The sequence below is a fragment of the Lacerta agilis genome, chromosome 4 (assembly GCF_009819535.1).
Source record: "Lacerta agilis isolate rLacAgi1 chromosome 4, rLacAgi1.pri, whole genome shotgun sequence".
NCBI classification, from domain to species: Eukaryota; Metazoa; Chordata; class Lepidosauria; order Squamata; family Lacertidae; genus Lacerta; species Lacerta agilis.
The window spans coordinates 71983616-72009679 of NC_046315.1; the positions used below are offsets into that span (position 1 = coordinate 71983616).

Consider the following 26064-nt stretch of genomic DNA (forward strand, 5'->3'; position numbering starts at 1 on the left):
TTCCATCCCCAGTGCTTCTGAATTGCTGCCTATTGAATTAATATCCTGCCTTTCTTCCATGGAAGCACACGTAGGGCTCCCACAGAGTCTTCCATCTTGGGACTAAAGAGACCCAGACTTGCTTAGCTTCAGCAAAGTTGTCATCAAGTCCCTTCAGACCACACAATCCTATATGCTAAAAAGCAAAGTTGGGGCTTGAGTGACACCATCCACAAACAAGGAGGAGATTTATCAAGTGCAAAATCACTTGGGGGGGGGAATCCCAAGGAGGACAAGATCTGACTATGCTCAGTGGGCACAGAATACAAACTGATTGTCGGGTGAAGAAGAAGAAGAAAAGAAGAAGAAAGAAAACCGGATTTGGAATGGAATTGGAGCATTCCACATTGTATTATTCTGTGCTTGGTTCCACTTGTCCTACACTAAAGAAACAAATGCCTCTATAAAACTAGGGCTCTGTACACATCATCCCCTTAAAGCACATTCCTCTGCCCCCGAGAATCCTGGGAATTGTAATTTGTAAAGGGTGCTGGGAATTGTAGCTCTATGAGATGTAAATGAATGTTCCTAGGATTCTTTGAAGATGAGAAATGTTTTAAACTGCATTATATAGTTAAGCGACCCCCCAAGCTTAAGGTTTAATGTTTTTATATATATGCTGGAAGCCCGCCAGAGTGGCGCTGGGGCAAGCCAGTCAGATGGGAGGGGTACAAATAAATTATTATTATTATTATTATTATTATTATTATTATTATTATTATTATTAAAACCAATGTCTACTTTTAGGAAAAGCAGCATCAGAGACGAGAGGCACAGTATTCCTCCCTCCCTTATGAACTCATTTCAAATTATTTTCTGTTTCCAAAAAATAAAATGCAGGATGGCCTTTCTTTACTCATGTGCATCTCTGGCTTGGTAAACTTTATTCTCTCCTTTCTCCTTGCAGCATAACAGTGGGATATAATGTCAGTTGCATGTCAGTTTTAATATTTTTTCCCACTCAGGACTTTCAGGTCTCTTCCAGCAGTATAGGAGAGTCTAGAACTGGAATCATTTGAGCATACTTTCAGCTTACAACTCAGTGCCTATAAGCTGTCAAACATTTCCGTCTTTTACATTTTGTATTCCCTTTGGAACCCTTAAAAACATCTCAAGGTTGTCTTATTGTGCATAATCATGCCCAGACGAAGACAGATGCATGTTCTATTGTATATAAACACATTTCATACACATACAACATGCTCTGCAGGAGATTCTAAAGCACTGAGGTACTGTGAAAATTATGGAGAAGCAAGCAAGCAGTCAAGATGAGCCATCCGGCCTCAACAGCAGGAGAAACTAATGCATTTCTGGGCCACTTTCCAATCAGCACCTACTTATCATTTCAACTGCTCTAGTCTTATCTTCTGCCGGTGGGTTGACTCATATAAGCATATGCAACACTCAGTATTTCATATCATGGCAAATTCTCACTGATTATTGGGTAAACAACCCCTACTGAAAATAGCTACATTGGAGGTGTTACAGAAACTTGGTCTGCAGAGTGATGTATGTTCGATATGCACTTTACTTGCGTGGGTGAAAATATCCACAGTTATGTCCCTGTGAATTAGCACAAATGGCTTGTTTACTGCCCTATGGTCAAAGCAGGTTTGAAGTTCAGATTCGCAAACGTAACATCCTGGACCAATGCTCTTCATGATGAATATGGAGCAGCGAGGGAGAATGCTACTAAGTGTTATCCTCAAAAGCCACTTTAAAATAACTTAATTTCTAAACGACCTTTTCTTGATGTATTTTAATTTCCTTTTTTCCTCGTCTCCAGGAAAAAAAAAAACCTCTCACTTCTTTGCACTCTCCCCTCCAGCTCTCATGTGCCTTGATGCCTCTGGCTCTTCCTCAGCTCAGTGAGTAAATGGATCTCTTCAAAGGACTGCTAAAATGCTCTTCAATCTGCTGGCTATGTGTGTTGCTGATTGAAGGGCACCTATCAACTCCTACTCAAAGATCGCAGGTTTGTGGGTAGGAACATTGGCTCCAATTATCCCTGCTCATGTTGGACTGGATGAGGGACTGGTGAAAATTCAAGTCTCCCAGGCACAAAAACCAACAGTCATAATCAGCAATGGATCAGCTTGGATCCCTAACTAGGGTTACAACCACGCCATACATTTAAAACACATGGCTTTTCCCAAAGAATTATGGGAACTGTAGTTCACCTCTCACAGAACTACCATTCCCGGCATCCCTGACAAAGTACAGTTCCCAGGATTATTTGGGGGAAGAAGCCATGTGTTTAGTTGTGTGTTAAATGTGCTTGAAATGTGTGGATGTTGACCTAAGAACAGCACCTGAACAGTTAAGAAAGGAATAAGGGGACTCTTCTTCTGCACAACCAAGCACATGACCTTGTGCATGCTGCTTAACTGCTGTTTAGATCTGTTCAAATGTAAAATTTGAAGACAAGTCAGCAGTAGGGTGTCCGAAAGCCTAAGACACCCCTGCATTGACTTGCTTTTGTACTGAAAAGTAGTATCTGATCAACTTCTTGCCCAATTCAGCCTCTTCCTGGAGGCTGAATTCAATGGTGCTTGAAAACCAGAAGTATGAAAATAAATAAAACATAAATCAACTTTTCAATATCTATAATGCAGTTGCCGAAACTGCTATGCATAAGTAAATGAATATCCTTCATTAATACCTCTTAGAGAAGAATGATTCAACCCACTACTCCACGTGCCTGCCAGTATTTTCAATGGCACCCACAAAAGGAATCTAAAGAATCCACAATGTGTGACTGAACACAACTCCTTAAACATGCTCTCATTTCACCAGATGCCAGGATTTGACTACCACCCTCCTTTCCATTCTGAACTGAGGAGATAAGCAAATAGCTTTTCTCAGTGAGTGACTCCAGCAGTGGCTGATGTATGTACATTTTCCACTCATTGATGGGGGAGCATGTTCACATCATTCTGCAGAACCATCTGTTTTCCTGTTCTTATAGGTGTGGTAGCCATTTTGTATTATGCCATGCCACCAAGGCAGCCATTTTGTGATGGGCGCCCTGGGCACTTTCTGAACATTTCAGTGTGCCCACTAGCCCTTAAAGGATAGCAACCTTGCTACAGAGGTTCAGGAATCCAACAGTTGCTTTGGATACACAAAAACACACATGCACAATTAAATGCCAATCATTATTATTACCTGTTCTTCTTCTTCACTGCCTGTTCCAGCTAAACTCAAAGAGCTAAGGTGCTTGTGCGAGTCAGAGAACTGTGGGGTGGAATGAGGAAAAGATTCAGTGATAGATGAGAAAATGAGATGAGACACTGAGAGACACACACAGGTTACATGCTATACAAACCACAAAACAGACTAGAGAAAATATAAGTTGCACGAAGAGAATCTATGCAGTTCTAATAATTAGTAGGAATCCTGAAAAATATAAAGATGGCGGGAGGTGTTTTGTGTTTTCATTTTTATGGAAAGGTGATAACATTAGTATGTTTTTACGAGGGTGGGGAAGGGAAGAGACAAAGGCTGAGATCGTTCAACATCGTTTTTTCTTGATAATTTTTGCAATCCCTCTGCCACTGTTGCAGTAAAAAAGAAGATAAAACGTTTCTAGAAGAATATGTTGCAATAAATAAAGATATCCCCAAAATACTCATTATGTTGTTTAAACCTTCTGATCCTTCCATTCAACTCTACACATGCACTTTTCTTTCCTCTTCAAAATAACTTGCCCTTGACTATACCAGGTGCTGTGTAATGTTTCCAAACACTTGGTTATCTATCTTGATTATCTATCTTTGTTACAAATGCTTCTTTTATCAGGATGACTGCGGTGCGCAGGTTATTGCAAGGTAATTTCAACCAGTAAGGCAAAATGAAACAAATGATCGCGTTCAAAATAATATTCTGAAAATGGCATGTTTGACTTATCCTACCTTTGCTGTACTGGAATTTAACATTTCTTGTAGTAAAGATGTTTCCGGTGGACTTCTAGGTAATCCATCATCTTCTGAACTCATCCCAGTATCATCCACTCTTTTTGAAGATGTTCCAAATGGAGAGGAGGCCCTTAATTTCCAATTCTGTTGGAGTTTCAACTACAAGGACAAATTTCAAGCATGTTTCAATGTATTTCCTTCACTACTGAATGGCTGGGTCATGCAATACTTATTTTTGTCCACATGAACAGGCATCTGCTTGTATGGAAGAAATGAGCCAGCCAGAAGTTCTCATAATCACAGTGCCCTTCTTTCCCCTAGACATAGCAAATCACTAACATAGGGGGATTTTTTTAAAAAGAAAAGGTCATAAACTCTTGTGACTGTTTTTTATTATTACTTTTAGCTTGATTTTTTATTTGTTTGTTTGAATAAAAAAGCAAGAAGCGGCAAAAGGTAGTTGTGAATAAAAAATATTCAAAAATCTACAACCAAATAATTAGGTTTGTCTGAAATATTTTTGAATGTAGGTTAAGTTGTTCTGTTCCCCTTTTATGATGTGAACTCTGTGCAGGGTATTATTGCGAGAAAATATGGGGCAGGGGAGAGGGAAAAAAGAGGATACCCCCAACCACTCCCAAAGGAATGTTGTTTCCCATCCTTGATTTAGAACTGTATTGAGAATATTTAATTTAAATGTATGTTACTATCATACGGAAGCAAATCCAGAGTTACAGTTAGAACTGCTGGTGGGGGGGAAGGCAGAAACAGAGAAAGAGAGAGAGAGAAGAGAGAGAGAGAGTCAACATTATTGTATACATTTCACATTACCTGCAAAGCCCTAATCCGATCAGAAACATTTTCCTGAGAAAATACTCGGATTGGTCTAGTAGGTTCTTGTGCAGTCTCAGAAATGAAAATGCTCTCATGCGACAAGGCTCTGCTTCCCATAATACCTTCCTGCATCCTAGGAGAATACAGAACACAAATGGAAAATGCATGTGTGTCAATGTTTGGCCTTCATTAAATGAAGATGCTATTGAAATGGATGGACGGACAGAAAATTTAAATGGGATGGGGAACAGTCACTTTTCTCTCAAGGATGGCTAAAAATATGTTCAGTGAAACAATAGGTGGAAAATGAAGATCTGCTATATAAGGAAGAAAAAAAATGCAGTGCAAGTTCAGTGTATTTGAGATCACTGGAGAGCAGCTTAATCAAAGAAAGAATGCCTTCTCCGAAATGCAAAGAATTTGCACAGAAAATTCTCCAGGACATGCAGAACCACCCTGGAATGTTTTGCTTGGCTTAGCAAAACTCCTTTGGCTCTCACCTGAGATGAAACTTCCACGCTGGCTTTGAATTTCACTTTTCACAAAATGCAGCAATGTCCTAGGAATGATGGGGCTCTCTTAAGACGTTTTGCTAGTCTCAGCTTCCCTGAAAATTCCTCTACCCAAGGGCAGAACTTCAAATTAACTTTAATAACTCTAATTACAGCTTCTTTGTACTACTCGGAGATTTTAAAAACTGGAGATGCAGTATTGATTTTTGTGAATGATCACAATTATGGCCTTTTCTATACATTTAACAAGAAAGCATTTTCAATACTGCTGCTTTGGGATATGCAGGTTTCCTGCAAGCCAACAGTAAACAAAGACATTCAGAGTACCAAGGGCTTTTTGATGTTGTGGTTTAGCAACCCCTAGTGGGAGCCTCGTGTAACGCAAGGACTGTAGGTATTTATTCACAGTGCACAATTACTAAACGGCAGTGCTAGGAGCTGAACATGCATGGGAATCATGCCCTCCAGCCTTAATACTATGATCTCTAATTTCATATGCAAGTGCTCTGGCAGCTCAGGATTCCGCTCATCGGCACTCTCGTTCTTTTTATTATTATTAGGTCATATGATTTGGGCCTTCGATCTTACTTGAAAACAGACATTTCTGCAGCCCATCATAGGCAAATAAGGAAAGGCCTGTAGGGAACTCGCAAGCAGAATACAGTCATTAACAGCACTCTTCCTGCTCATAATTCCCCAGCAACTATGGTAGTATTTGGAGGCATGCAACCTTTGATGCAAGAGATAATCCAGTCACCATGACTAGAAGCCAACAATAATCAATTCCTCTTTTTAAACCACCCGGGTTGGTGGCCATCACTACATCTTGTGGAAGTTCACCTATGGCCAGCGCAAAACAGTACAGTGGTCCCTCGACTTACGGAATACTCGACATCTGAATTTTTCGACTTACGAACGAAAAAAGTGGCCGCACGCCAACGAATTTTTCGACATCCAAATGGAAATCCATTGGCATTTTAGATGCGGTTTATTCAACTTACGAATTTTAGATGCAGTTTCCTCGACTTACGAATTTTTCTTTTTAAAACTGCTTCAATGCATTCCTATGGGGAAATCGCTTTTTCGACTTACGAACTTTTCAACCTACGAATGTGCTTTCGGAACGGATTAAATTCGTAAGTCGAGGGACCACTGTACTTATTTTTGTCTGTCCTGAATCTGTCACCTGAACCTAGGTCCCAGACTCCTAGTATTATTATTAAAGAGGTTATCCCTACACACTTTTTTTTTCAAATCATGCATAATCTTACATACCTCTTATCACGTCCCCAACTTTAGCCCACCCTTTTCTAGGCTAAGCCCTGCTCTCAGACACTATAACCTTTTCATGTAGGATAGACGCTCTAGCCGCTTGAATCTTTTGGTTGCCACTTTCTGCAACTTTTCCAGCTTTACAATATCCTTTTTAAGATGCAGTGACCAGAATTGTACACGGTATTCTGGGCGTGACCACATTACAGCTATATATCAAGGAATTATGATAATAATAAGATCCCCAACAATAAATTTGACCTTTTCTTTCATGGGTGCCACATATTGAGTCACTCTCTTCATTGCATTTTTATCAATTTATTTGACTGATTTTCAATCCTACCCTTCCTCTCAAAGCAGTCCAGGGCACCAAACACCAAAGTGGTAACACAATTGTTAAAAACAATGTTTTCAATATGTTTTTTAAAACCATTAAACACATTTTAAGACAACTAGACAGCACAGTCCCAAGATTCCTTCCCTAGTTAGTCACAGAGTAGTTTATAAACTTTTCCTGATAGCTCCCTCTTCCCTCCTCTTGTACACTGGAACTCTGAGGTTTAGATCTTATAGAGGAGATAAACCTGTGTCTGGGTGGCTCTACTTGGCATTTCACATAGAGGACCATGTGACTGAATGCATATTAAAAATTCCTTTCACGGAGAAAACTAAATGCCAAGGAGAAAGGTTCCAGCCTAACATTTTTACAGGTAGAAAAAGAAAGCGTTATTTGGGGGAGCAGGGAGAGATTGATTTAAATAATATAGCTATTTGTAAAGATTTTGATACAATCTCTAAGTAATGGCATCAAAAATATACATCATTTTTTTCTTTCCAATGGCACCGTAAGATATGTTAGAGCTCTCCAGTTCACAGCTATGTCACTGTGACATTCTTATTTTACAGTAAGCCATAAATCATTAAGTATGAGCCAATTATACCTACCCTGGGGGGTAGAAATAAAATAAAGTATTATTCATAAGCCAAAAGCAAACACTGACTTAGCACCCTGGTTTACCTGAAGCAGGGAGGAGCTAAGCAGTCAATAAGCAGAAAGGACTTCCTGTGGCATGCGATTGCAGCCTCCCCCCCCTTCTGAAATTTATTTGCAGCCTCCCCAATATTCTCAAAGGAAGTATGCTTGAGCATGCAACAAAGGGTCTCTTGCAGGGGTTAATCTATGAAAAGTTACCTGGCTTTTCCAAAAGGAAATTCGTTGTTTCGTGAACAAGCTAAAAACAAGTTTATAGAGACTTACTCAAGCTCATCTTCAGAATCGTAATCTATATGCATAGACTGTGAAGCTGTGACATCACTTGCAGACTGGCATTGTTTCAGACTACCACTTCCTGAAGGTGATAACGTCTCTTTCCGTTTTCTTTTCCCAAAGAACTTTTTGATAGATTTAAATTTGGACTTCTTCTTTCCTGGGAGGGAATAAATATTAAGGGAGTCGTAATTATTTTTAGGCAGTGCTGTTATTATTTATTCATCCACACATGTCATCAAGAAGGCAATCTCTTCCTGTCCGCCCCCCCCCACCGCCTCAGCCCCAGTTGTCTTTTTCCACCAATGTTTCATTGAATGAACAGATATTTGTATCCACACTGATCCCAACGTAATACTATTACTGTACTGGTGTAAACGAATTGTGAGGATATAAGGTACATTAAAGGGGGGCACACTTCTGAAGAAGTGTGCATGCACACGAAAGCTCATACCAGGAACAAACTCAGTTGGTCTCTAAGGTGCTACTAGAAAGAATTTTCGATTTTGTTTTGACTATGGCAGACCAACACGGCTACCCACCTGTAATTAAAGGGGGGGAAAGACTTGCAAGAAAGACTACTCTCTAGTCGCTGCCAATATCCTATTAACATTTAATGTAATAAGACTGTGAAGTATAAACTCAGTGTTAAATGGTAGATGCAGGGAACAGAATTAAATTACAGTCCGGAAACTCAATGTCTCTCTTCACTAATCAGTGAAGAGCAGGATGGCCTTGTTACCAAATGACGAGAGTAATTTAAAAACACAGAAATAGCTTGCTGAGGTGGAAAACCCGCATGCTGATATTCTGAATGGTAATTAAGTTACCAAGTGGCCCTTTCCGTGTTAAAACAAGCGTCAAGCCGTAATACTGAAGTGCAATGCCAAGCTAAACGCCACAGAAAGTAAACTTATTCAAGAAAATGTTTTCAGGCCAGCCGCCTTTGGATAAAAATGGGTCTTTTGCCACATGAAGCAAATTCTAAAAGCTTTTGCAGGAGCTCCCAAAGAGGGCTATTTTACTATTTCCATTTAGGACCCCTGCCAGACCTAATTTCACATGCAGGCCAGAGGTTCCTCACTCCTGATTTAGAATGTTTGTTTTATTAATAAGCAAACATACAGATTTGACCAATGAACTGATTAATTATGCAAACTTTCAACAAATATCTGCTGATTAAACTAGATGACAGCTCTAGAGAAAAGCCAAATAGAAAAACTTAAATCATTTCTGTAATAAGAAAGGAGGTTCTCTCAAACGTAACATGAAAATAGGCCTTTTACCTGAACCTTCCTCGCCAAATCCTTCAGCCTCTGGGAATTTGATATCCATGACCCTTGTGGAACTGGTAAAGCAGTCACTAAATGAAAAAGGGAAAGATATATATTCTCAACAGAATATTATCTAGACTTGTTTGATATTAGATCTCAGGTGGGGTGCGAAAGTTTTAGTCCTCCAGATGTTGTTGAGTTGCAGATTCCATGATTCCTATCCTGACGGTCAGGGAAACAATTACAAACGATCATACTGTGAAGATGATAATTAGTTTGGGTGGCACTGACAGCGTCACATCTTGAAGATTTTAACCTAGAAGTTAGACCCACATAGGCAGCTTCACCTGATTGATGCAAGGCTCTTCCCAAGATTTAATTATTAATCCTTTCATACTGTTGACCATGAAATCAACGGTTGTAGTAGTTTGCAGAACCATGCTTGAATGGTTCTGCTTGTCCCTGGCAAGCAGACTACACTGGGTAATGACGGACATCTGTTTGTGCCATGCCTAGCTCTGACCAGGTGTCAGATGCTGAGTCCTTGGTGTATGAACCAGATGCTCTGTTGATCAAGGACCTTGAGGACTAAGCAGGTTCTCATGGAACCAAGGCTTAGGATCACGTTGGTGGGAGCCCTCCTGAAGACCCCTTCAAGACATCAGATGATGTAATGCAGCCACCCTTCAGTCCTTGAGAACATAGGTGTCAAAAGGCCTGGGTCCAGGCTGAAGAACAGTAACACAGCATGCATCTACAGATCCAGAGTCATTTTGCAGCTTGTGAGTAAGGTGCCCACTCATGAGTAAGCACTCCATGGAATTCCTCTGCTACCTGCAGGTGGAATTCAGGTGTTGTCTAGGAGGCTCCACTTGAGCCAACCTTTCAGTTGCCGGAGGCAACACGGGTCTCTGCTCCTCCTCCTTGCTGTGTTGTACTTTGCCTGTGCTACTGAATTTGGACCATCACACCTGACTTAGCCTTTGGCTCATGTTTGGACAGAGACTGATTACATGTGTTTGACCTTGGCTTGTTGAGACTATACTGCATCTTATACCCTGTTCTCTTGGGTAAATGTTTTGCCAGAATGCATTTTATTTTCTAGGACTGAGACCCTGGTCCCTGAGGACACCACCTGGAGCATGACAGCTCATCACCTTCCTGGGACCTTCAGTATGGCTTCACCTCACAGTCCATCCTGTTTGCCTTCCTACCCAACAGGATTTCAGAACAAACAAGGTCTTGCAAAGTGTTAGAAGCAAGCAAGCAAGCAAACAAACAAATGGAGATGAATTTTAACAAGATTAAATTAATGCCCTCCAAGGCTAGAACTTTAATCATGAACAGGGTTCAGCTTCCTGCTGCTCTACAAGTAAGCAGTATCACTTAGAAAGCTCCTTTCAGACCATGAGCTCATCTAAATCAGTATTTTCCACACCAACTCACAGTGGCTCTTCAGGGGTTCAGACAGGGTACATTCCCAGCCTTACCTGGATGTGTCTATTCCAGGTAAGTGGATTAAATCTGAGACCTACTGCCTGCGGATAACTCTACTGCTGTTTCTATGGTTTCTTCTCCTTGATCGCGAGTCTGCAGCAATGTTCATGGAACCTAATACTGCAATCTGGTGTAGAAGCAGGAAGCTGAGATGCAATGGTCAGTGACACTTTCCACTAGCTCCATCTGGTGAAAAGGCTTCCTCTCTTTACATGAAAGGTGATGTTCATCTTTTCTATTTTTCTTCACCATGAGGTTAAACTACTGCAATTTGCCCCACTTAAGTCACCCTGAAACACTGCAAGACCTGCTCACTTAGGGTAACTTTTAGGAAGCATGATTAAATTGACTATCGATACTTTGATACAGTAAAAATTTATTCTCTGTGTGAAAGGTTTTCATACTATTCCCCCTTCAAGTTTTAATGGGTTATGCATTTGATAATCTTAAAAGGGTATGTTTAAAACAAGACTTTGGAAGAATACTTATTTTGGTTCTGCTTCAACCCATTTTTTTTAAAGGTACATTTCATATTTAGCTTTCTGATTCAGCCAATGGTCAATATGTTCCCCAGGCTAGAGCACAAACAGGCTTGTTATAAATGAATGCAGTGAAAGGTCAGCAGTTGCTAAGTTATGAAAACAAATTTGATCCAATACATTTAGGTATGTCCACCCCTCCTTGATGAGTAAAGATCACAAACAGAATACTCCCTTCTGTATTACGTCTGCAGAAATGAATTGTTTGCTTAGATTTATTCTCTGTTATAAAAGACTCAAGGTGAGTAACAGCAATTGTGCAATTGACCTGGCTTTCAAGGCCTGCAACAAAGAACAGTGCAGAGTTAATACTAACTCCTCAATCTCTTAACCAAGGTTAAATTTATCAAGAGTGGGCTCTGGAACTGCAAGTTCACCTTCCCCCAGCCCTTTCCCCCCTGTGCATTAATTGCCACTCCTCCCTTCATCCATAGCCCTAAATTCCAATGAAGGTTTATATCTCTATCACTATTAACCAAGATAGTTGGTAGTTAGGTTTCCTCATAGCCTTGGTTTGCAAACCCAGTTCAGATTCTTATGGGTTAAGATGGAAACCCTAGTTAGCATTTACCATTGGGTTGGTCCTCAAAATTAATTATTACAAAGGCTCAAGAAGATGTGCATTACCATATCATAAGTATCTCCTAAACTTACCCTGGAAAGATCCCACCAACTTTTCTGAGGGGCAAGGGGAGAGCACCAATTAGTCTTCCACCTTTGTTTCTGTTTCCATAGTAGTCAGTATTTTTAATTTTTTAATTTTTATTTTTACTCACACTTCGGTCAAAAAAGGCTCCCAGAGCAGCTTACGAAGTTGGTTGTTTTTAAACAGTCCCTGCCCACAGGCTTACAATCTATGGGTGTACACACTGCATGATCATGTGCATTCAAGTGTAGGATGCAGGCACTTTTTCAGGTTGCTGTGCACACAATGCCACTCCCATCACTATCACATGCTATTTGTCAGTCAAAAGGGCATTCTGCTGGAACGGTTATAATCTGTTGTATGCCGAGAATGTGCTCCTCAAGCACACATGTACACAGATAACAACACACTGTCAGGTCACTGCTGCCAATTGCAGCAGACCAACTCATGTTGTAGGTGTGTTCCACTCCCCCTAACCAGACTTAACTTGTCTATGAATGAAATAGGCAAAAGAGGAAGCGGTGCGGTAACTTAGCTGCTTCTGTATACCGAAATATAGATCCTCTGTTTACAGTATGTCAACACACAAATTTACAACCTCACTCTTTTGAAAGACTGTGGAAACACCAATTGAGGGGAAGTGAATAGAGAGCACAGCTGCGTACTAGTTCGAAAGCATGCCCACCTGTGTGTGCAGACTGTGAGATGTATCATCATTGAAGCAGTCAAATACAACATTTCCTGCTGCCTAGAGTGGACACAGTGCCGTAGGAAGGGCGGGGCGTAGGGGGTGCTCTACCCCAGGTTCCAGGGGAGGGGGGTGACACTCCTCGGCCCCTCCCCTGCCGCCTAGCACCCCGTCCATTGCTCCCGGCTGCCCGCCCCGCCGCTCGCTGCCTTGCAGCAGCGTCGGCCAGATGCATCTGGCTGGCACTGCTGCTCCCACGGGGAGCCAACAAGCAAGCGGCGGGTCGTGGGGCTGCCCGACCTGCCGCGCGCTCGCCAGCTTGGATCCACTACGCATGCCCGGAATGCGCAGTTCATCCGATGTGTCGTGACGTCACAACGCACGCACCGTGTGCCCCGCCCCCAGGGGGCTGCCTCCGTGCCACCACCCCGGGCGGCGCGGAGGCTTGCTCCTCCACTGAGTGGACACACAGGGGAATGTTGCTCCAGACAGGGGGGACTTCCTGTCATACCTGCTCTGGAGCCTCCTCCCCCTGTGTGTGACCAGGTAGATGGGTGTGACCCTAGGAGACCCTATAAAAGGGCTAGCCATGCAGCCATCTTCCTCTTTGGTCCTCTTTTGCCAATCTCCCATTCTTCTGCCTCAACATTCCCATACAGACAACACAGATAGTAGCTGCTGCTTTAGATGATGTCATTGAGTGAAGGTGTGTACAATTGCTATTGGCTATAAAGTATACAGAAGTGCACTGTGAAGAAACGAGCCCTGTGCATTTCAAAGGCTACATGTGCACACCTTAAGTCAGTTTGGCTCTGCAAGAGAGCTTCACTTCCTAGAGGGGCATAGTCAAGCCTAGGGATAACTCTACACCAGAAGGCATTTAAGTCTCCCTTGCATAGCAAGATAGGTAATGCGCATCATGACCTTGAAGATTTTTTCATTTTTAAAGAGATTTTAAAGGTGTTAATGGTTACATTAATTAGATCTTAAAATAAGATAATCAAGGAAGAGAGAGCAGAGAATGCACTATTACTCTGAGATTTCCGCCTCACAAACACTGAACAAGTACTTCCACAATTTTACAGGAAAAGTAGCAAATCACGATGTTCTATTTGCAGGGTATTTGGGGCTTGGTGGAAAGACATGCGTTAGCGTAGCATGGAATATCAGAATATCTGAAGCATTGCAGCTCATTAATACTCTGCTATGAATTCATTTCTCACCTCACCTCAGCATCTTGATTGCCACTTTGCTTGCCCCCTCTGCAGAAGGTTTGAACCCACAGTCACATGGAATGCTCTGGCAGAAGGAAGAAATATATGCAGCTCCAGTACTGAACCTCCTCCTTAGTCATCTTAGCAATAGGTTGCAACATGAAAGGAGTCAGAAAGCAGACCGTCCCCAGTGTGTGTGATTTTTTTTTCTAATGCCTAAAAAGCGTCTGTGCCCCAATACTATAGACACACAGACACTCACGACGATCTAGGAAGTGGAAACACAGGTAGTAATATCCGAGCCCACTGAAATCTCCCCAGGCAGCAAAGTCCACTAACTTTAACAATAAGCACTATGTGGTAAACACATTCCCTCATTTCACCAACTCCCCAAGGATCTAATGCAAAGCAGAACAACCTAGAGCTTATTAACCTGTAACTCTATGCGTAAAGATGCATTGAACATTTCTGTGTTGCATCACTTCTTCCATCTGCTTCATTCCCTCTCAGAAACAACTCTTAACTGCTTTAGCCCCTGAATACAGCTTGTAGACCATATTCTAGGACACACACACACACACACACACACACACAAAACCCTAAACCTTTCCCCATCCTTCAATAGAAACCAAAACCACTTATGTTCAAGGTAAACAAGTGATAGCAAGTTTGAAAATTAAACTAGCCTTGTGGCACCTTAAAGACCAACAAATTTATTTTCGCATACACCTCTACAGACTAGAGTCCACTTCATCAGATGCATGAAGTGTTATGAAATGAGGCCAGAGAAAAATGAAATGCAGAAAGTACAGAGACTGTGATAATAACATTATCAGTGACTGTTGTAAACTAACATATTCACTCTAATTCAGACTATACAGTAAGTCTGCAACTTACGCACATTTAATTTGTGTGCATTCAGATTTACGTGCTTGGCAAAATAATTGAAAACAAAAAAGGGGAGCAGAAAGGGGGTGGGCATCCAGGAAAAAAGATTTTGGCAATCCCACCCACCACTGAACCCAATGTATTTTGACTATTTGTGATTTTGGCTTTAGGCGCAATCCCTGGAATGTAGCCCCCATGTAAGTTGCAGGCTTAGGCTACTGTATACATATTATCTTAAAATTCAGGAATTGAACATGAAAAAAGAATGTATTTTAAAGACAAAAAGCTCTCCAATGCTTTTCAATCTAGCTCAATTATTTTTGGTATAAATATTTCAGTTTAGAAGGAGTTCTATGTGATTATCCTAAAAACCAACAGGTGTTCCTTTTATGAATACTTTTTAAAGGGGCACCATACCCCATTTTTTGTGGAAGCATTTCCTTCATTGCACCTGTATGTTATGTTTGAAGCAGTTTCCTTTCCCTATTCACCCTATATTTAAAGAGAACAAAGAGTAGTGCAAGTCAGAGAAAACTTAAGATACACCTAAGTCCCACTGAAACTACAGGGACTTAAACACATATGGATATGAATGGGATTTAGGCATACCTTGTAAGATTTATAGGACTACACCCAATAACATTTTCTCACATTCATGAAAGTTAGCTAAACCTTACCATTGTAGGAAACAAATAGCAAGGGGGAAAATAAACAATCCAACAGTACAGTGAAATTCTAAATATACAGGCAGCCAAAGGAGAGATCAGCAGGAAGAAGAATGGCAGGTAACAACAAAGAATGCATTTTAAAGTTCAGTCCTCTTGTGAAAGTGCATTTATGGAGCCCATTGTAACAAACCTTTTTTTATTTCCAAGAGTACAGGTTGTACCGTTGAGAGACAGGTGTGCTGAGTGGAAAAACTGCTGCTGCTATTCATGCAAGATCAGTCTAGCATCCCAGTTATCCTCCTATAAGCAAAATGGGGGCAGCCAGAAAGTCTCATCAACCTTTTCGAGCAAGTTCAAAGGCTCCTTTCTCCTCTTCCGAAATCCAAAACTACCAGGGTTTATTTCTTTCTCTTGACACACAAGATGCTCTCACTCTCTCAGATAGAATACGGGTCTCAGCCTCCACCCTGGCAGGTAGGTGTGACCTGCATTCCGAATTGGTCTTCCTTGCCGATGAATTAGTATCAGTCAATGAATTAGTATCAGTTGTTAGCTGTCAAGCCAAATCTAAAGGCAGTTTTTAAAATGGCAGTACTGCACGGTCCTACACAGTATTTTTTTAACTCTTTTTTGTTATTGGCATGCATTATTACCCACTTTTAATTTCTTCGATGGTCCATCATTATGCATTTTTTAACTTCTTTGAACATTATGTCACCATTTCCACTTCTGAAGAATATACACATATATAGCCAGGGATTTTTTTCAGCTGGAACTCAGTTCTGACATCTCTCAGGTGGATGCCATTGCCATTAAAAAAGAACAATTGAGGAGTTCATGGTGAGCATATATCACTGCATATAGCAGGAGCTGACACAATAGTCACCTTATGTGTGTAGCAGACTGCCAGAGGCATAAGTAGAGCATCAGACCTAAAATGGATCACATTGCCAGAGACTCTCACACACTGTTTAAACACAATGTTCCCTGTTTTACTGAAGTACTGTACAAATGTTTGACAGCATATATGATTATTTTTTCTGAATTAAAAATTGGAAGCATGCTTCATTCTTACACAGCTGGATAATTTCAGAGGGTGTAGGAGTCAGAATTACCCACCTTGAGTGAAACCAATCTGCAGTTTCCAGATTTGTCACTGATCAGCAGGTGCATGCTGATTTGTGGGAGAAAGCTGTAAAGCTCAGTGGTGGGATGCCTGCTTGCATACAGAAGTTTCCAGGTACCTCCAGGTTAGGGCTGAGAAAGAAACCAATCTGAAACCCTGGAGACTTACTGCCCGTCTATGCAAATAAACTGAGCTAGATCAACCAATGGTATAATACATCTTCTTAGATTCTTGGAAAGCAGCAAACCCACAACAGTGGCTCATGCAGAAACCCTGAACGTGGTCTCTGCTGAACAGAGGCTATTCTGCCGCATCTCTGCTCAAAGTGATTGACCAAACCAGTGGCACTTGACATAGAGGCCAATTGGAATGATGCAGTGCCAGATCTGAAGATCATACAGAGATGCAACACAATTTCATCCTGTGGAGGTAATTTGGAATCACAGGAGACTTTGACATAATTGGATAATGTTAACAGCACACTTGGGGAAGTCCACAAACAAACAATAATAAATTGGGGGGGTCCTAAATCCTGAGATTGCACAGAAGAAAGGGTGCATAGCTATATAATGGTCTTAAGCTGAAGAATAATGGTATCTGAAGAAGTGTGCATGCACACGAAAGCTCATACCAAGAACAAACTTAGTTGGTCTCTAAGGTGCTACTGGAAGGATTTATTTTTTATTTTTTATTTTTTTTTGGTCTTAAGCTACCGTAGTTGAACAGTCATTCCTTCTCCTCAAGGTACCCGAGCAAAAGTTGCTGCACATACCGGTAAAATAACGACTCTGAGAAAGAATATTATGGCAAGGGAAAGAGCAACCTGGCCCATCTATCAGCCAGTGGAGGAGAAGCTGCAGGGATCTTGCTTTGCCACTCCCTTCTAAAAAGAACACTTTTTCTTTCATCCTCCCTCCTAATCGTTTTTTCCTTTTGTGCCATTTCTGTTAAGCTGTAACCCTGATGGCAAAGATGCTAATCCTGAAGACAGGGACTCTTGCAATTCCCCAGTCTCTGTGCGCCACTTCAACAAGTGGGCAGGGCCACCCCCACCTGCCCTCTTTTCATAACCCCCAGTAGCACCAGGTTGTGGGTGTTTTCCACAGGGTGTAACTAGGTGCAAAAGGTTAGGTCACAATCCACAGCCAAGGTTCAAAGCAGAAAGCAATACCCCGGGTCCAAGGTCAGGGACTCAGGGCCCAGAGCAGTAAGAGATAAGTCAGGTCAAGACACAATTCAGGATCAGGGAAATTCAGTATGAACATCAAGGTGGCTCCCAAAGCTGATGAACAGGTATTGATTCAGCAAAGACTGGTGACTTTTATACAAGATCTTCTTTGAGCCCCACCATCTGCACAGATGCCAGTCATCTGGGCTAACAAGGCTCAGGTCTACTCATGAAAAGCAGCCCTCCTCACAAGCAGTCCGCTACTGAGGAGAGACTGGCCCTCAGACAGGCACTGTGGTGTTTAAAGGTAAAGGACCCCTGGATGGTTAAGTCCAGTCAAGGGAACTATGGGGTTGTGGCGCTCATCTCGCTTTCAGGCCGAGGGAGCTGGCGTTTGTCCACAGACAGCTTTCTCGGTCATGTGGCCAGCATGACTAAACCACTTCTGGAGCAACAGGACACCATGACGGAAGCCAGAGGGCACAGAAATGGCATTTACCTTCCTGCTGCAGCAGTATCTATTTATATACTCGCACTGTTATTCTTTTGAACTGCTAGGTTGGCAGGAGCTGGGACAGAGCAATGGGATCTCACCCCGTCATGCAGATTCGAACTGCTGACCTTGTGATTGGCAACCCCAAGAGGCTCAGTGGTATAGGCCACAGCACCACCTGCATCCCCTACTGCGGTGTTTAGTCATTGCCCTGTCAGACAACTTGATGAGCTGGCGCTCTTTAGGCACTCTCATCTCTGCCTCACAGTTCTGGTCTTGCTGAGGAGAGGGTAGGGGATCCCCACTGTCAGAGAGCCTGGACTCCAGGTCCTCTTCCAAAGAGAATTACTACTACAGCAGCAGCAGCAGCATGATACTGCCTATCAATCACCTGGATTGCAGAAGTCTCACTTTGGTTTGAGCAAGGATCACTTGCACTAAGGAACTCCATGGTGCAACGTATGGCGCTTGCAAGCAAACCCCTGCAGAGTGAGATCTTTTGCATCTCCAGCTTGAATTCAAACTGGTAACTCAAAGGAAGAATCTGTGCTCCCGATTATTATTCACATCGAAAGGTTGTGCTTTTAAAATGCTGCACCTTTTCCCATCGCTGTGCAGCGAGTGCTCGCTGTTAATCTTCCTTTTAGTCACAGCACGTGGGGGAAAGTGGCCATAGTTTGTCCAAAATGGATTGGGAAGCCGAATTTGGCCCATGGACTTGAGGCCCCCCCCCCGGCGCCCGTAAGTGTTCTGCAAGTCTTTTTGGCTGAAGAGCAGGGTTAAAACCATTTAATTTATTTCATTCTCACTATGACTCGCTTCTTATGGAATTTCTTTAAGCAATTTAACAATAAAAATATGCATAGATGAAAGGACTAGGTCAAGACATATTAATGAGGGGTTAAACAAACAGGCTGGTGTCAGCTCCATGACAGCAGTCCACACAAGCAGAGAGAAGGTGTCGTGGGCACCCTTGACCTTGACATGCAGTACAAAAGCCAACCTAATCCACTCTGGGGTGGGTGGGTATGTACCCTAGTTTCAAAGGTTGACCCCTTTCCACCTTAGCACCAAAAAGTACACATATGATCATACAGCAGTTTAAAGAAAAGTTTCAAACAACAGCAAAGCTACCCCCTCTTCCCTGCAGGATTCCTTTTTTCTCATATTCTGTGCTCACAACATACTCATTCTCTCTAGCAGATAAGTGCACAGCACAAGCTTGCCATTTTCCCCATAGTGGGGAACGCTCTTCTCCTAACTTGGCAAAGCTAAAACCTCGCAGAAATGTCATTCTACTACCAATGGGCTATCTACTGCACTTCTTTCCCTTATGAATAGGAAACCACCCTGCAAAGGCTAAAGTAGTTAGAGGGTGTTATAGGACTAATCATCTAGATGAGCATTCATTTTGGATATCAACAACAACAACAAAAGTTTTAAGGCTGTATTTAATACATTTTTGGCAATTATTAAATAAACTAAAAAAGAGAGCAAACATAAGAACAGTCTGTATTCCATTAATCATAAAGTAAATAAGCTAGATGAAGCTGAAAAGCAGTTAATTCAAAGTATTCTTAAAAGAACAGAAATTCATGTCGATCACTGGAGCAAATAATTACAGAATTGCGAAACACCAAATAGATTGTTGTAACCCCCAAAGTAACACTTTCTGCGGAGGGGAAGAAAACTGCTTAGCACTGAATGCTAGCTATTTTTCATTAAACATATCCCATAACCAGAACGAAGGTTGCTTTCTGCACTATGGATGCAACAAGCAAAAGTGACGGACCACCTGACGAAACTAAGTACAACAGAACAATGTTTGCACCGCTCAGTGTTATTTGCCTGCGTAAACAAGAAATCCATTAACAGATCACAAAGTTAGATCAATAGCAGCACTTTCTCTCCAACTGCTTACCTGCATAAGTATTTTGTTTTGTCAGATTCAGTAGAACATGAAGGGCTACAAGCATTTGGAGACAAATCCCTCACCTTGCCAATCAACTGAGGAGGAATAAAAGCAAAAGGCTGGTACTTTCAAGTTCACAGGAAAGGGTTCCAAAGTAATGTTGAGTCCATTCAAGTTAAGAGGCACAGCCTTTTCAGAAAGTCAGACGTCATGCTATGCTACTGTGCAGTCTCAAGTGTATGCACAATATTGCCTTGGGCCCTGCAAATGATCCCGGTATCTGCCACTGAATGATTTCACAGTCAAAGGAGAAAGCACCACTATGAGTTGCTAGGAAACAGGGAGGGAGTTCCTGACCTGAATTCTTAGCGTAGAGGATGTTGCCCAGGAAGCTTATAGTGTCTTCCCAGTTACTTGGAAATAAGGGATATATAAACCCTTGCACATATCCTGAAAAATAACGTAGGAGATTCAAAACAAAATTACAAACTTAATAACAGGCTTTGTGCAAAAGGAAAAAAATATAACAGGTATCATGCAGGGATTTGTTTTGTCGATTTGAAAAAGAACTAAATTAGGGGGGAAATTCCACTAGGATTAAATGTTTGCACTTGTTTTTTTTAACAGTTTTATTGTTTTTGTTTTTGTGGGCCTTTCCCTTAAATCTGTCATCAGCAACTACTTTTGATGGAAGGCTAATCTGTGAAGAAAGCCACAACTCCCACTACCCAAAGTTACTTGTTAGTACCCAGATAATTTCATAAATGTCCCTCCCTCTCTGCCCTTCTATTGTATTGGCAATGGGGGGGCAGATTTGACACAGGGATTTGTACCTGCTGACCCCCATCCTAAACACATTGGCTCATGTATAGCAAACCATTAACTACAGTTTACTGTAATGTGTGAAATTTGCCATTCACACCAGCCACCTACTTTTAGGGAAATAAATCATGATCAGAAAGTCAAGAACAAACCTTGGGTTACCATTTTGGTGTGTTTGGAGCAAAACAAACCACGATCCCTGGCAGTGCCGGCGTGTCCATTAAGGCGAACTAGGCAATTGCCTAGGGCGCCAAAATGGAGGGGGGTGCTGGCCAGACTTGGGTGGGGGAGCGGGGCAGGCTAGCAGCAGCTTCTCCGCTGTAGCGGAGAGGTGCTGCTTGCCCCCTACACCACCCCCACCTCCCGCTAAAGAAGGCTTTGGCGGGGGGCGGGGGGCACTAGAAGGTGGTCTCGCCAAGGGCGCAAGAAACCCTAGCACCGGTCCTGATCACTGGTTTGGACGTAGTATCAGAGTGCACTTATTAACTTTGAACTTGCTCAATTAACTTTTAATTGAACAGATTTAAAAATAAGTGCATTGCGACTAGACCGTCAAACTCGCTTGCTTAGAAACAGAAGTATATTTCCTGAAATCTGTGGAATTCAAGCGAAGAAAGAACACAAGAAATTCCTATACAGTCCATCATTACAGGCTACACACACACACACACACACAGTGCTAAAACAACTTCTTTTCATCAATTCTGATGTTTCTGCTTGCACATGGGAATAATGTCTTGACATATAGTTCTTTCTACTGCCTCAGAAGTTCAGATAGCTGAGCAGAAAACCTTAGCGTTTGAGTCTGATGTGAATTACATTATTTCAACAACTGCTAAAGTAATATATTACATAGCACATGTCAGCCCTGAATCCTCAACCGAAGAAAAGTATAATTAAAACTTAGAGCTCCGAAGTGTGAACAAGTAAAACCTAAACTATGTAAGGCACGTGAAAAAGTGATATTGAACCAAAACAGACATGTTTACAGGGTAAAAAAAAAACCACCACCCTTTTATTTGCACAGTGAAATGGAAAGATACTTCTACATAATTAAGATATGACATTACTCACTCACATATCACTAATAAATTATTGAGAAATCTCCTTGGAGTTTGGATCCAGCCATGTGGAGCACTGATTCCCAAGCGATGAAATGTAACCAAGCAACACTGCCATTTTCACTCTAGCCCATTGTTATTCAGACTTGGAAATAAAGAATAGCCTCTCAATTGCCACTAGAATAGCGCTGAAAAGCTGCCAAAGACAAGCTGCCTGATTAAAAGATTCCATCATTGTAGTGCTATAAGGAAGATCTTAAGCTGAAATTTAATAGAATACACTTCTTCTACTAAAATGAGAAAAAGATTCCTCATAGAAGCAGATAATCATGTGCTTTTTTTACAGACAGAGTAACTGTAATTTATCCAATGCAAATAGTGCAACGTATTGAATTATTCATGGAGATGGTGAGACAGAAATAGGGTTTCTTGATAACTCAATTACTAAGTGTTATGGAGAAAATAATTATACGCATCCTTTCTCATATACTTTCCACAAAAATACATAAATTTAGAAGCTGCACCTGGGACAGTTTGTTATTATTTATATCCCAGGTTTTTAACCTAAGAGGTACAAAAGTGACTGACAAGAATAAAAAATACACAATATAAAATAATCACATACAAAAAGTCATAATAAAAGCAGAGTTCAAAAGTAATATGGTATTGGAAGAAACCCTAGTACAGAGTTTAAATCAGTCTCGTGGATGCAAATAAATCTGCAGCAACACAATTATTTTTCCAATACGGCTCTAAAGGGCTCTAAAGTGTGCCATACTGCACTGAAACCATAGTTTAGCCACATTTCATGACAACTTTGACTCACAAATCATTTCTTCCCTCAAAGATCCATATCTCATACATAGACATACCGTACTGCCTTATAAAGAGCCAAAGTCAGATACCTTCCAATGATTAAGAGAAATTAAGATTAAGAAATGCTATCTTCCCAAAACCCACAGCTCCCTCTTCAAAGCACTAAATGAATACTGTACACGGAAAAGATTTGGGGCTACAAAACTACAACTATGCTGGCAGCAGCTGATGAGAGTTGTAGTCCAAAACATTTGGAGGAAACCAGACTGGGGAAAGCCCCCATCCCCAATTGTATTTAGACATTCTAAATTGTACGCCTGTTTATCGCATTTTACTATACTGTACAGTTGTTTTCGTGCGCTGCTCTGGTTCGCCAGAACCGGCTTAGTCATGCTGGCCACATGACCCTGAAGCTGTACACCGGCTCCCTCGGCCAATAAAGTGAGATGAGCGCCGCACCCCCAGAGTCGTCCGCGACTGGACCCAATGGTAAGGGGTACCTTTACCTTTACAGCTGTTTTACGAGTTTACAGTAACCAAGTAACAAATGATGGAAATGTCTGCATGTGAGTGCCTGAGAGTGTTTACTTAACTCAAGCAAAATCATAATAAAGGTATGGGCATAATCAGTCCAGTTTCATTTGGTGCATATCCATGACAAAACATTTACTAAGTCAAAATAAATTATTTGACTGTTGAATGGCACTGTGGAACTTGCTTGCTTCAACCCTCCCTTTAATATGGCTATAACTACTACACCCACTCTTCTATGACGGCCCTGAAAAATGTCTAAACTATCCTGCGAATTCCATACCAACAGCTCATAAGCAAAATTATATAAGACTGTAATGCATTTGCACTGAGACAAAAAGATCAAAAACAAACGAGCCCTGGTCTAATTCTCATCCGTGTGGTTGGTTTTTTACATGATACATCTCTTCAGGTCTCATATATTTGCACCCAAAAATCTCTGTTCAGATACAGGGCTCAATTAGACTAGATCCTTGCATGCTTAAGTGTAGCAGACAAGCTTTCTCCAATCATGAGCTATACAAGAGAAACAATTTTGCATGTGAAAGTTGGCCCACACTCAGCAGATAGCATTCACGGCTGAAAGGACTATGCTTATGACCTGAAGCCTTGTGCTTCTATGATAATTCTGAAGGCACTTCAGGGGAAAGGTTAGGGGGGCACTAAGTCCTGGGTAGATGGTGTGTATATACCGGTACTTTATTGAGGGATGCAGCTGCTCACCTGGTCAGTATGCATTCATGTGATTAAACTCACTTCGTTCACTCCTGAGCCTGAAAGCCTTCAGAAGGGCAAAGCCCCCTCTTACGTCTGTCAGATTTTTATACTTAATTTGGGGTCCCCCGCCAAATGAAGTTTGTCATGTCTTTCTTCCACTGTTTAGAAACAGTTTGGGCTATTTATCACAGGCAGTGTTTGAAATAAAAACACCATCTTGGGCAAAACATTCATTTTGAGTGCGGTTATTCTTCCTAACAAAGAAAGGTTCATTCTAGTCCATTTTCCTACATCTTTTTTATTATTTCGTTCCAGATTTTAACATAGTTACCCCAGAAAATGTTTAAGTTCTTAGCTGATATCCATATCCCCAAATATTTAATTTTTCCCCCGTTTTAATTCCCATAATATTCTGAGGTCTTTCTTTTGCTTGTAAGTCTCTAAATTTTTAGCTATCATTTCTGTTTTTTCCTTATTTATATAGAATGCTGCTAAGTTGCCAATTTTTCTTATAGTTTCTATTGTCCTTGGGACGCTTTCCATTGGATTTTCCAACGTCAACTCAACATCATCTGCAAAGGTTTTCACTTTGTACTCTCTCTGCCCAACCTTAATTCTTGTTGTTTCATTAGTATTATTTTTTTGTATTTCTCTAGTTAACATTTCTCTCCTTCATGGATCACTACCTTGTCGTGGTGAAGGGACTTGAATAACTCAGGGAAGCTATGAGCTAAGCCATGCAGCCACCCAAGATGGACAGGTCATAGCAGAGAGTTTAGACTAAATGTGATCCACCTGGAGGAGGAACCGGCAAGCCACTCCAGTACCCCTGCCAAGAAAACTCCATGGACAAGTTAACATTTCTAATATTAGGATAAACAACAGTGGCAACAGGTGTCCAACAGCTTCTCTATGCATTATGCAGGATGAGATGGTAGCATTCTGGACTGTAAAAGGAAGAGAGACATACTTCTGACTGTCCTTGCATGAAATCTGGTACATTAGAAAGAAGCTGAACATTTCTCAGTGATTCAGTAACTTAGTATGTACAGAAGCCGTATTTTAAGTGGAGAAGCAACTGATGTAGGGTTTTACTGAGTCCTCCACCTGCAGTCCTCATTGGCATTGCCCAGAATCCTGTCACCTTATTTTGCATAATGTATAGATTGGCTACTCAGCTCCAAGGACAAGATACTTCAATAGGCTACCCCTGAACACAGGTAAGTTACCTACTTCCCTGTGATGTTGAGGCATCTAAGTTGATTTATTATGGAAGAATTTCAGTTTATCTGAATTGTGGTCACAGCACAAGCAACATCTCTGTCATGCCATGAATAGTTTGTGTCATCAGAGCAATTTCTCACATTAATTTGCACATCTGTTCTGCTGTGACTAATTGTAACTTGTCTCTCACTCCTCTGCATATCACTTTGTAAGGGCACAGCATTAGAAACAGCTTAAAACACTTTAAATAAATAAAGAACATTTATTTATTTAAACTTCTCTCCCCTGAAAAAAGGACAATTCATTTATAAACAGCTTCACAAATTTTGAAGCTTAGTAAGCTGATCATGTAGGTTTACAGTGCATTGTTATATTAGTTTATTTGAAGTGGCAAAAAATAGAGCTATCAGGGTGATTATTTGAACCTTTTTATCTCCTACTTACAATGAAACAGAAGGAAATCTCACTGGAAGTGTTTGCAATCCAAAGGCAAGTAAGTGGTAAGTAAGCTATTAACTTATGTACGTCTTGTTCTTCCACACAAGGAGAAAAGAAGGTTATATGATTTTTAATTTTTTTTAGGTCGTTCTGAAATGTCTCCAGTTAAGGGTAACACATAAGCTTTAAACAAATGGCATGCGTGGAAGCCCCTTAAGTAAATGAGTCCCTTGAGCGAACCTAGTTCTGCAGTATTCAATGGGCAATTCTGTGAGACCTGAGATATCAATGTTGCTTCAATACTGAACCTGTAAGCCAAAAACTACATCATGAGAGACAGTGCTACAGATTTGTATGATCAGTCATCTCTATAGAAAGAAAGTCATCTCCTTCATTTTTAAGCAGAGCTGGGTGGCCATCTGTCATGGATGTTTCAGCTGAGATTCCTACATTGCAGGGGGTTGGACTAGATGACCCTTGGGGTACCTTCCAACTCTACAA

General features: G+C 41.3%; 1 protein-coding gene across 2 annotated transcripts in view; it reads right to left on the bottom strand.

The window, feature by feature from the left end:
• Window positions 1–26064, bottom strand: part of CRACDL (CRACD like) — a 51944-nt gene that overhangs the window by 18901 nt on the left and 6979 nt on the right. The window contains exons 1-6 of one of the 2 annotated variants that reach the window (XM_033147569.1): window positions 20038–20297; window positions 9128–9204; window positions 7833–8001; window positions 4788–4923; window positions 3954–4115; window positions 3208–3276 (exon numbers count right to left, since the gene is read on the bottom strand). In XM_033147569.1, coding sequence (XP_033003460.1) covers window positions 3208–3276; window positions 3954–4115; window positions 4788–4923; window positions 7833–8001; window positions 9128–9176 — 585 coding nt within the window. In that variant the 5' untranslated portion in view covers window positions 9177–9204; window positions 20038–20297. Of the gene's footprint in view, window positions 1–3207; window positions 3277–3953; window positions 4116–4787; window positions 4924–7832; window positions 8002–9127; window positions 9205–20037; window positions 20298–26064 lie in introns of those variants that run through there. The other variant, XM_033147568.1, reaches the window with a different exon arrangement.